Source organism: Bidens hawaiensis, unplaced genomic scaffold, assembly GCF_021521415.1.
Source record: "Bidens hawaiensis isolate Kalapana, Puna unplaced genomic scaffold, B.hawaiensis_p1.1 tig00000636_1, whole genome shotgun sequence".
In the NCBI taxonomy this organism is placed as follows: domain Eukaryota; kingdom Viridiplantae; phylum Streptophyta; class Magnoliopsida; order Asterales; family Asteraceae; genus Bidens; species Bidens hawaiensis.
In genome coordinates this window covers 1129370-1142257 of record NW_027491038.1, presented here as the reverse complement: position 1 = coordinate 1142257, position 12888 = coordinate 1129370, and the positions used below count along the sequence as shown (strand labels likewise).

Genomic DNA, 12888 nt, shown 5'->3' with positions numbered 1-12888 from the left:
ATATCCAGCAAAGAAACAATCTAGAGATTTTGTTTGAAACTTGTTCAAATAATCCCTAGTGTTCAGAAGAAAACATTTGCATCCAAAGGGCTTGAAAAACTTGATATAAGGCTTTATGTTATGGAATATTTCATATGGAGTCTTGTTATGCCTTTTGTTTACTAGCACCCTGTTCCGAACATAGCAAGCAGTGTTTATTGCTTCAGCCCAAAAAGTAACAGGCAGGTTAGCATCTGCTAACATGGTTCTTGCAGCTTCAATCAAAGTTATATACTCAGTAGATTATACTGAAGACCTTCAACATGAAACACATTATCAAAAGAAACCTTTCCATTTGTTAAGATTCCTTTCCCCACTATCTTTCCACCATTTTCATCACTCCCAAAGGCTACAGGTCCTTCATATTTTTCTTCATAATTAACAAGTGATCTTTTGTCACAAGTCATGTGCCTAGAACAACCACTATCCATATACCATATTTCATTCAGAGGAGTGGACTGTTCCTGCACAAAAGAAAAGGTTTGATTAGTTGAGTGATGAAGTGCAGGCTTCTATAGCTTGCAACTCATCATTTTCAGTTTCTGTGACAGCTTGGGAAGTGAGTGTTGTTGGTTCAGGATCTTCATGAGTGACTTCTAAGTTGTCTGAATTATCGGTTTCATAACCACACTCTCTTGGGGTTTTAACAAGTGAGGTTGAGTTATGGTACTCAGTTGAGTCACCGGCATACTCCTTTATCACATAGTCATTCATTTCAAAGTAGTCTATCACATCAGTAACTGTCTCATCCTTAGTTTCTGTCTTAGGTTTCCAAAGAAAACCTTGTGGTTCATATCCATGTTTCAATAAGAACTTCTCATCACCTGTCAGTTCTGTTGATTTCTTTATTGAAAAGACACCTTTGTTTCTTATCTTTTCACTTCTAGGTGATCCTTGAGATTCATCAGATTTAACTGATTGAGTATCTTGTTTGATTCTCAAATGCTGAGAGTTCTTTTTGGTCACATTTTCATGCTTCTTAGGAGATATACTTATTCTTGCTGATTTAGTCCCTTGCTTCTTTGTTTTGACATCAGCTTTCTTTTCAATCCTTGTCTCCTTAGCAGATTTGTTTTCTTCTCTTTTCATGGTTTCATTTCCACACACCTTTCCTTTTCCCAGATATACATCATATTTCTGTTTGTACAGGACAAAGTCTTGGCCATACTCTGTTCCATCTGGGACATGAAATTGTTGAAATTTCAATCTTTCATTGCATGAGTCTGTGTGATGACCATATTCATCACATTTCTTGCACCATACCTTGCCTTTGAATTTTTCATGCTCTTTTGGTTTCTTGAACCTTTCACTTAGCTTAGGTGTCTTGACTCCTAGAGTCTTCTGATTCTTTAAACCATCAAAATCAATTGAAAAATGAACAAATTCCTCAATCTTGATGTCTTGTCTTTCAAGTTTGCTTTTGACAAAGAAAATTTTCTCCATAATCATAGGTTCCTCATCACTGCTTTCTTTAACCCCTGACTGTCTCCTTTTATATTCTTCCATAGTTTCCACTTCTCCAACATCCAATACTTCATGACTAGAAAAGACTGGATAAACTAGGATAAAGTTTTCTGAATCAACTTCTTCAATTATTTTCTTCTTTTTGTTTTACTTTATCCTTTCCAACACAGTCTTTCTTGGTAGCCTGACTGCATTGTAGCTTATCTTCTTCTTTTCACAAATGTCAAAAGATACCTGTTCTCTTTTCATCTTATCATTTTGTTTCTTCATTCGTGGAGGGACTGGTGGATACTTTGGAAGTTGATCAACAGATTCTGGTTTCTTGTATTTTCTTCCTCTTTCAGCAGCTTTGATTTCCTCATCGGTGATTTGATCACTTAAATCACTTAAATCATCTTGATCCAATTCAACAGAATCAAAGTCATCTTCAGAGACTTGAACTCCAACTGACTTATCTTCTTTTACTTCTTCCTTAATTACAAACTCACCTTCTTCATTTACTTCTACCTTTTTGTACAAATCAACAAATTCTTCTTTGTCTTGAAAGACATCTCTGAATTGCTGCAGGTATGCATCTCTCTTTTCTTTGTCAACTTTTGGCATGAAGTTGTTATTGAATGGAGGTGGAACTGCTTTGTATTTGTCTTGGTCCTTTACTTGGTTCAGAATACCACATATGTTTCCTGTTGAGACCAAGTTCTTCAAAAATTCAGTTTCCAATTGCAGTTTAGTGTTCTGAACCTTTTCTTCAACTAACATCTTCTTTAATCCATCAATCTCAGTGATGTATCTGGATTGAGCTCTGTAGATGATCATGCAGTCATCTTCTAGGATTTTAATCTTTTCTTCACTAATCAGTTCACTAGCCTCATACCCATTAATGATACTCTGTTTCCTAAAACACTCACTTTCCAGCTTACCTACTTTTGTTTTCAATTCATTGATAATTTCATTTAAATCAACAGTGGGAGCAGAGTGTACCTGAGATGATGATCCTTTTTCTTTCTCAATTATGGCCATGAATGCCACATTTGCTTTCTTGATATCATCTGCAATGTCCTCTTTATGATTGCTCCAATCAAAATTTCCTTCATGTTGTGTAGTCACTGCTACATTTCCTTGATTTCTGATCTGATTTTGGTTTGCTGGAACAGTGTTGTTTGGAACATTTTGAGCTGCTTGAAGGTTTTGATTGTTGTTCATTTGAAAACCTTGAGTCGGTTTCATACTTTGTTGTTGATTGTTCATTTGAGGCTGAAAGTTGTTGAAGTTGTTGTTGTTGAAGTTAGGGTTGTAATTGTTGTTGGGATTGAAGTTGTTGTTGTTGAATCTTGGCTGATTTTGTTGGTACTGATGCTGACCTCTTGGCTGTTGATTTTGAAATTGATTCATCTGAAAGTTTCTTGGTTGATTGCATTCTCTTGCAAAATGACCAGGTTGCTGACAATTGTAGCAAATTGCTTTTGACTTGTCAAATCCAATCCTGTCGTTAGGACCAGAAACCAGAGACCTACTAGTTCTATTATACAGCCTTTTACTTCTCAAAGCCAACATGGCAGCTTGCCATTTCAAATCCATGTCTTCCAAATCATCTGCATCAATTTGTTCTAAGTCATCTTGTACCACACTTGTGTAAATCAAGTTCTTTGCAACGAAGGCATTATATGACTCAGTGAACATAGAAAGTAAGGCCTGTGTTTCATTGCCTTGTCCATTTCCACCACTAGAATGAGGTAAATTCCCACTTGCCATAGAGGCAGAATCAGTGTCATCAATCAGTTGCACATTGAACATCTGCTGATTTCCTTGATTACTTGTGTTACCTCCAATGAAAGATTTTGGAGTATCAGCATTATGCTCAACTGGTTCTTCAATGATGGGAATTTGTTGTTGATTCTTGGTAGTCAAGTTACCCATTGGTGCAATCAATGCATTTGAAACATTGAAGCAGGGTCTTTCTTCCTTAATCATTTCATTCTCTATCATTTCAAGTTCTGCAGCCTGAAGGAAGCATACTACATCATCCAATTTCAATTCTTTGAAATTATGCTTCTGAAGGATGAATTTGCAAGCAGTATACCATTCCTTTGGCATTGAGTTGAGTAACTTTGTATTTAAATCAAAGTCAGTCATTACATAATCAGTTGTCTTCAACTCATTCACAATACCTAGAAAACGTTCTAGTATTGATTTTAACATTTCTCCCTCCTTATACTTGAACCTTTCCAACTGTTGCTTCAATCTTTGTTTCTTAATGTTCTTCAGCTTAGTATTCCCTTCATACATCTCAAGGATGGCATCATACATCTGTTTGGCAGTTGTATGATGTGCCAACTTGGTTAAAATCTCCCAAGACAGTCCTAGCTTAATCATAGCTAAGGCCCGGTCATCCACCTTTCTCATTATTTCTCTTACAGCAGCAGTTCTAGCTATATTTGCACCTTCTTCAACTGCAGCTTGTGACCATTCTTGATGGAGTTCCACATATCATCATCATTGTAGCACACAACTGCTTCAAAAATCACTTTCCACTTGGTAAAGTTTTCCTGTCCATACAATCTTGGTATCTAGTTAGTAGACACCTCTTGTTCCTCATATCTAGACATTTTCAAAGACTTAAAATCAGTTTCTTTGTAAAAAGCAAAGTTTTAAAATAATCAGATCTGAGAACAGGTTGTTCAGATCTGATGTGTCTGATATGATTAGAGCAAGATTTAGATATAAAGACTAAAGCTTTAATTGAAATAAGGAAGTGAAAACACCGGTAGATTGTAGATCTGGAAGAAAAATGAAGAACAGAGCTGCTGACGTCACAAATCAATGGAACAGTGGTCTGCTTACGTCATCTTTCTTCAAATCTTCAATCAGCAACAAGAATCTTTCCAAAATAGCAGCAACAAGCTCTAATACCACTTGTCAGGTCCCCGATTTCAGCTGGATCTTACTCAAATCATGTCATAACTTACACAAATAGATGCGTCGACAAGGGAGTTAATGACGGGTTGCTATATTTAGAAAGATTACTGTTTATTAAAGGTGGAATCAATAATAAGCAGGGTGGTTGCTATCAATATTCATATGCAAGTAACACACACAAGATTCACTCAAAATATTTCCATTTATACGAAGATCATCATACAAAAGGATAACCAATTTAGGGTTTCTTGTAGGAAGGTTTTATCTGTACTATACTGAGACAGCCGTCACACACAATATTCTTTCTTAATTAATGTGTCTGTCTGCCTTGTTTGTTCTCTCTCCTCAGGTGTGCCCTAATTATTCCTTTTATAGGCCTGACACCTGTGGACAGCTGTCATTCCTTCTAGAAGACCCTAAACGTAAATACATATTCAAATTACATATTCAGAAATATTCTAAGTGTAAAACAAGTCTTCCGGGTAGGCTTTGCATCAATCTTGTCTTTTCGAGTATGCTCTGTCATCCTTTAGGACTTGGTAATATAGAAGTGTGCTCGGAATCAGTTTCCGGGTAGACTTTACTTGAAGAGTATTTTACCAAGTAAAATACTCACCGGGTAGACTTCAATCTTCTTGACTTTGCCAGACTTTGCCTGAAAAATCCTTACGAGCAACCTTGTTCTTCAATGGTCCCTTCAACCCTTTGCTAGAGAATAGCTTATTAGCAAAGTGTGCTTGGTAGCATTGTTCCTTGCTTAAGTTGAACTTGCCCGATCACACTTGAGATATATCATTAAATCATCAAGCCTACTTGGACCATAATTATTAATGAATACCTTGCCCGGTCTTTCAATTACTTGGCTTCATGAGCTTGGTTAGCCTAAAGCTTACTCGAAAGTGAACTTTACTTGGCTGTGAAGAACAAACCTGCTTGATACAGTGCACCATGCCCGGACTTGCATAAACTAGTGAACCTTGCCCGGTAATACACTAATTTGCAAACCCTGCTCGGATATTCACTAAAGAAGACTTAGAGAAGATAACCTTGCCCGATAGACAAAATATCGTACCCGGCTAAGTAGAAGCTTGCTCGGAAGTCTAAGGTGTGCCCGGATCCATACTTAGTGAATTCTGAGGAGGTTGAGAAGATTCCAATCTCCCATATGTCTCTTTAGAACAAATCTTTGTCTCACAATCTCCCCCTTAGGTCAACTGTTTGACTCAATAACAATCTCATCGGTACATGTGCTTTAACGACCATGTTAAAAACTACTAATTTGTATTTTCCCGCTTCGTTATAACTCAGAATTGAGCCACGTTTTTGCCTGCATTCTCGGTTTTCGATTCTCTAAAATATTCAGTTGGATTCACCCCTGGACACTTTCTCGAATGTCGGATTGAATTCTCACACGTTTAACTGAAAACGTTCGTTTCTCTGTTATTTATCACCTGAATTTCTTTATTCCGTCTCACTTCTCACGTGTTTTACAATGTATATATTCTCTTCATTCTTAGCTTAAAATACTATATTTACCTTATAGGTCTTAATCTTCACTTAATCTAGCCTAAACATGTCTTAGTCTCATTTATGGAATATAATAATACTTTTTATTTTTCCGGGTATCACACCGCCGCCTTTGGTCGGGGTGTGACAATATATATATATATATGAAAGCTCACCTACATGTGTTGTTAACAAATAATCGTGCTACATGGTGGTACGATAAAGTGCAAGGACAAGAAAACTAGATCGACCTTAGGTTTTATTATTATGAATATAAATTGTTTCATTCCGATGTAATGATATTTGCCTTATTTTTGAACAATTTGTGTACTTGCGAAATTATAAAATAAAATAAATATATTGTCACTATTAATAGTGTTACGAGCTTATGAGTGATCTGTATGTTGCACTCTGGCCTATTTCGCTTAAATCCGGGGTGTTACACACGTAATGCATGACCCATCTCAATCAAACAATCACGTGTTTTACAATGTATATATTCTCTTCATTCTTAGCTTAAAATACTATATTTACCTTATAGGTCTTAATCTTCACTTAATCTAGCCTAAACATGTCTTAGTCTCATTTATGGAATATAATAATACTTTTTATTTTTCCGGGTATCACACCGCCGCCTTTGGTCGGGGTGTGACAATATATATATATATGAAAGCTCACCTACATGTGTTGTTAACAAATAATCGTGCTACATGGTGGTACGATAAAGTGCAAGGACAAGAAAACTAGATCGACCTTTGGTTTTATTATTATGAATATAAATTGTTTCATTCCGATGTAATGATATTTGCCTTATTTTTGAACAATTTGTGTACTTGCGAAATTATAAAATAAAATAAATATATTGTCACTATTAATAGTGTTACGAGCTTATGAGTGATCTGTATGTTGCACTCTGGCCTATTTCGCTTAAATCCGGGGTGTTACACACGTAATGCATGACCCATCTCAATCAAACAATAGTCCTGGCAGGGGTAAAGGTTGGTATGACTAGAGGTAGAGGACAAGGTAGAAGTTGATCGAAGTTGTGTCCCTCAGTTCACCATATGCAAGAAATTTGGGCATGTCAATAATGCATGTTGGTACAATGATAAACAGCATGCTAACGTTGCCACCGATAAAGAAGTTGAAAAAGAGGCAACTACTAGAAGATGCTCTTGTTTATGGCTTATGTGCAAGACACTCAATTCTCACTCATACTTAAATATCTTCAAAAGGTGTCAAGTCTTGTCTTTGGTTTTAGACTCTGGTTCCTCTTAACCACAAGATAGGGCTTGAAGAAATTTTTACACAACTTGACGAGTCATTCAAATTGGTTGTTCATATAAGAAAAATCAACATAACTGGAATTTACTGAATTGTGAATTTTATACAAACTCTGTCATTCCCCATGCGTTACGGTTTGAATGTGATGTATGCTTAAAACATAAAAATCTAAAAAGTTACAAAAAAAGTTGCGAGTTACAAAGTTATACGACCTTCGTTCCGATATTGAAAATGGACCTTAAAATACTGCAACTTATTCGTACAGAAACCAAAAACCATAAAATTGAATACATCGATGTTTTCCGGGGGGGTACTAGTTCGGTTTTAGTTATGTGTATTACAAAATTTAAAAGTTTTTACAATTGTTTGATTATATAAAAGATGTCTCATGTTACTCTATATAAAATCGTGAGATACCTAAAAAAAATACATGACTTTTATAGTTTATAAATTTATAAGTGAACTTGCAGTTTGCGTTCTTGTGGTTTGGGTTGGGGGTCGCTTGCGTCTCTCCCTCGAAAAATGAACTGCTTGCGTCCCTTTGGTTTTCTGGCGGGATCACTACTTTCAAACCTCTAGCAGAGTAAGTACATTTATTTAAATTACTAACGGAACATAGACATCTGCGTCATTTCACCCATCTGGTAAAAACCCTAACCACGTGCGACCCTTCATCTCCCTCCCACCTCCATCTCCATCTCCACTATCGTTGTCACCACAAAATCATCACTAAAATACTTATCCATATCAAACACAGAAACCACAAGTTTTCTTTCAAATCTTTAATTTGAAACAAAACTTCTCACGTCAAGAAGGGTTCAAACATTTTTTTCACTACTTTGGTCTTGATCGTTTGATGCCCTAATTCACATTTCACATACAGGTCACCTGACCCATATGGATCCATTGGAGGCATGTTTCTAACTTCAATTACATGCACTAACAGATTCATGTCTAATTGATTAATGCCCAAAACTTCAATATATTTGAATCAAGAAATTGGGATGCATTAAACGACATCGTTTATGGAACTGGGATTTTGGAGATTTGGATAATGATGTTTATTATTTATAAATTAATGAGTGAATTTTCATTTTGCGTCCCTGTGGTTTTGGGTCGGGGACCACTTGCGCATGTTCCTCGAAAAAAGAATTGTTTGCCTTTGCGGTATGTGACCATTACTAACATTATTGATGATAATTGATATATCTATTTATAGAGTAGGATGTCTATTTTAGAGTTTGCTTAAGGGCAACCAAATTATGAGGGTGGGGATGTGATGGATGTGTATAAATCAAGTATATTTTTGTATTATTCTACTAGTTTTAGTTACTTTATTGTGCGAACAATGGTATGTCATACGTGCTAATGTGTTATATGTCATTAATTAATAAAGATGTTAAGTTGGGACTTATACGAGCACAGGATGAAGTATCGAGAAGATCGGAGTGCGATTCGGAGTTGAAAACCGAATATATATATATACAAGTCTGCCATTCGCTCACAACATGCGAGCCAGGAGAAAGATTTCCCTCGCAACACGAGAGGGAGCCAGAAATGAAACCACGACTATTTTGTCCTTCACGACACGCAAAGGACCCGACAGAAGACCCTCACGGCATGCGAGGGACCAAAAAATGGGGGGGGGTTACGTTTCACCTGTATGTTCTATTTTCTAGCTATAAACCATTATCTCTTATCTCTGTTTCCCGCCGCCTGGGGGGCGAGAAAAGGCGATTTTCGGATGTCCAGAGCATCTCCAATCGCTACCGGATGTCAAGTATGTGAGGCTAATCAACCTTGAATCATGCCCAGGTGTAGGACTATAAGAACTAGGGCTTAGTTTCTTTCATATTTTGGTTTGAATCATAAAGTTTTGTAACCCTCTGATTGAAATTGTGTGGATTGATTGCTAGTATTGTTCTGAACTCGAAATTGTTGACATTTTCGTGCAACGTTAACATTGTGAGATGATTACCGCTATTAGGATTGATTCATGGTTGGGTTTGTTTATTGTTCTTAGTTTATGAAGCATACAATTGTCCTTAAATGAGTTATGTTGTAAAGGAACCTTTGATTACCAACATCTCTGTGTTATTGTTGATGCCTCCGATTAGGAATTCATATTAGCAAACTCATGATATCAGTTGTGGTTCATTAAAATAAAACGTTTCGTGTGAAGCTAATCTTAGTTTCTTATAAGTTTGAAGTCGGGGTGTGATTTGCTTCCTATTAATTGAGAAACTTGTTAAAGTAATTGACTCCATACATAACCTGCTAGTGTGATTAGTCCTCGACAAAACTTTAAAATTGTTTCTTTACAATTTTTTTTGTAAATAGTTTAAATAAACGAACGAACGTATGGCATTGACTACCTGCTCATTTGGATTCGATACCTGATTTATCATGTCAATAGGTTAGGTAGATTTTTGCACCTCCATCTTCGGCTCACCATTATTTCCACAGCAAAAGCATCACTAAAAGACTCATCCTCATCAAACACATAAACCAGAATTCTTCTTTCAAATATTTAAATTTGAAACTAAACTCCTCACACCAATAAGAGTTTAAACGCTTCACCACTTGCTCTGGAACCTTTGGTATCGTAATTTAAATTTCACTTACGGATCACTTAACCCATTAGGATCCATTGGCGACATGTTTCTAACTTCGATTACACGCACTAACAGCTTTAAACGTAAAATGATCCCGCCTCAAACCATAGTTTAGGCCATGGGGTTACATTTACACCCCCCTTAATTTCACGTAGGCACCACATCACCAACATTACCTCATTTCACTCCACCCGACTCCTTAAAGAAATTGTTTAACACGACTTTACCTCTTTTTATTTAATGTAAAATTGACTCTTAAATTATTTAATGCAAAATTGTTTAACACCACTTCAACCTATCCCTCATCATCATCTTTATAATTACACTAAAAAACGCTACATTTCTTTTTTCTGCTCAATTAAATAATATTTTTTTATACATTTATCATTACAGTTTTATCTCTCATCTGCTCACAACCAATTCAACAAATATTAAAAAATAAACATGGATACACTTTGTCTCCACAAATTTATAAAAAAAAAAAAACATTACATTTTCATTCTCCACCCTATAATTTACACTCATAATCACTCAAACCACGCCTTATAATTTGCAAAGTTCCCTCACATAAATTTGAGGAATAAGATGAGAATGCTCTATCATACTCACGTTTCATCCAACGCCTCTTAACCCATAAAGAGAGGTATGCCAGTGATTAACCCTTGTCAACTAAGCTTTAACGCCTTAGATGTTAAGGTATACCCCAAAGTCATCCCCGCCCCAAAACCAAAATCATAGGGACTGAAAGTGCGATGTATATATATCTACCAAAAATGGGGCCAAAACCAATATACAAACCTTGTGCTGGAATACATCATCGTGAAAAATCAATCAGAAATGCTTCCGTAACGCCATGATTAACCTGGAAGCATTAGAATAGAAATATTATGTTGTAATCTCAAACCCGTGATTAATAAAATACCAAACCATGTCTTCCAATCCACGTTTCCTTCACCATAAAGCATTCGCTCTTTAACCTCTGTTTTATAAACCCTTCCTCCGATTCTAGGGTTCATTTAGTATCATATCAGAATGACGATTGAAAGCAGCAGTTCTCGATTGAAGAGCACAGGCCTGATTACGTCATTATAACATCACCGGAAGGCATTGCTCCGACGTCATCGGCGGACTGTACGAGTATTTGGTGGTGGGGAAAGTTTGTGTTTCTGGTTTTCTTTCTGGCTGTGTTAGGCTTTTGCTTCTTCGTCTGGATCGGACCCTATCTTATGGACAAGGTATTTAATGTTATCAAACAGTTAAATTAATGGAGTTTCTTGTTCATGTTCGTTCGTTATGAAAGAAAACGAACATAAATGAACATAAACAACTGTAAGTAAACAAACATAAACGAACTAATGCGAAATCATGACAACAATTACTTGATTTTGATCTAATTACAATCCTATATTTCAGGAGGTTATACCAATTTTAAACTGGGAAACCGCAACATTCAGCAAACCAATGTTAGCAATAGTAATATTCACTTCTGTTGCAATATTCCCGACGGTGTTCATACCATCTACACCTTCCATGTGGGTTGCCGGCATGACTTTCGGTTATGGTTTAGGATTTTTACTGATAATTTGTGGCGTCACCATCGGTGTATCACTTCCTTACTTCATTGGTTCCCTGTTTTACCACAAAATTCAAGTGAGTGTTATACGTTCTTCTAAGGTTACAATAATATTATTTGTACATGGATGATAATTGTTGAAGGTGTTGTTTGTGTATGTTGTGAAGGCTTGGTTAGAAAGATATCCAAAACAAGCATCAGTTATACGGTTAGCAGGTGAAGGAGACTTGTATGATCAGTTTAGAGCTGTGACATTGCTAAGGATATCCCCGTTTCCGTACATTGTTTACAATTACTGTGCTGTTGCTACTGATGTTAAGTTTGTTCCCTACTTGTTTGGAACGCTTGTCGGCATGGTGCCCGAGATTTTTGTGGCAATTTATACGTAAGATTTTTGTGCTTTCTTTTTTAATTATTTGTGTTGGTTTATTAAAGCACAAGGCGCTGCGAGAAGCTTTTTTTACATTGTACAAGCAAATAAGTTTTATTTACAACCAGAAGTTGTCTCTCTCTCATTTGTTGTACACATTAACCTTTTTACCTTTTAAAGACCCTAATTTTGACCAAGCTGACCAATAATTACTTGAGCCCGAGCTCAACTAGGCTTGAGCTGGCTCGTTTGACTTACAAGAGTTCAAGCTTTTAGCTCGTTTCGAACTCTTTCTAAAGCTTGAGTTTGACTTGTGGGTAGTTTTTTGAGCTCGAGCTCAACTCGTTTAACTTACAAGAGCTCGAGCTTGGCTCTTGAGTAGTTTTTTTTAAGCTTGATTTTGGGTCGTTTATTACATATTAAAAGTTAAATCAAGTTTTCTACTACGGTCTTGAGATCAAAATAAATCTTATTATTTGCTTATTTTTGACGGGTATAATGATACGAACATTGGCGGATGCATCTAAAGATCAAAGATCACTAGAACCCCTTCAGATCGTGTTCACAGTTTGTGGGTTTGTTGTAACGATAGCTACTACGATCATAGTCACAGTTTATGCGAAGAAACGGCTCAGTGAGTTGCAGGCAAATGATGAACAGCTGCAGTTGTTACAATAACATTACCAGTCAGTCACGATTTAGTTTGATTCCCATGTGACTTTTGAGACATCAATGACAGGCTCAGGCAGTAACTAACCGAAACAAAGAATATGCTAATGAAATTGGTTATATCTGAAATTCTGAATTGCTTTACTCTGCTTGTAATTGTTTTTTTCTCCCTTATAGTAATTGTATATAACTGATTTATCATTCTTCAAATGACTTGGCACATTTCTCTTCTATCGGTTTGCATTGGACAAGTGGCCTTCGAGGGGTTAATAGCAGAAAAAAGAGACGTCTGCAGAGAGACTGAAGCGCTTTCTCCTATGACACCTACTTGAAGGTTCTATTTGCTCATCCCTGTGTAATGTATGATTAGAAATTTTGATCTAGACGGAAGCTTGGATCGAGAAAATGTTGGTTGCAACTATTTAGAAGCTGATAGTTGCCTATTTATACAT

At 36.4% G+C, this 12888-nt stretch overlaps 1 protein-coding gene across 1 annotated transcript; it reads left to right on the top strand.

The window, feature by feature from the left end:
- The first annotated feature begins 7015 nt into the window (after positions 1-7015).
- Positions 7016-12648, top strand: LOC143637241 (uncharacterized). The gene is made up of 5 exons (XM_077104685.1): positions 7016-7102; positions 10874-11059; positions 11238-11474; positions 11565-11780; positions 12257-12648. Exons 1-5 carry the CDS (start codon positions 7016-7018, stop codon positions 12443-12445), a joined length of 915 nt encoding a protein of 304 aa, XP_076960800.1. The 3' UTR covers positions 12446-12648.
- Positions 12649-12888: the final 240 nt, after the last annotated feature.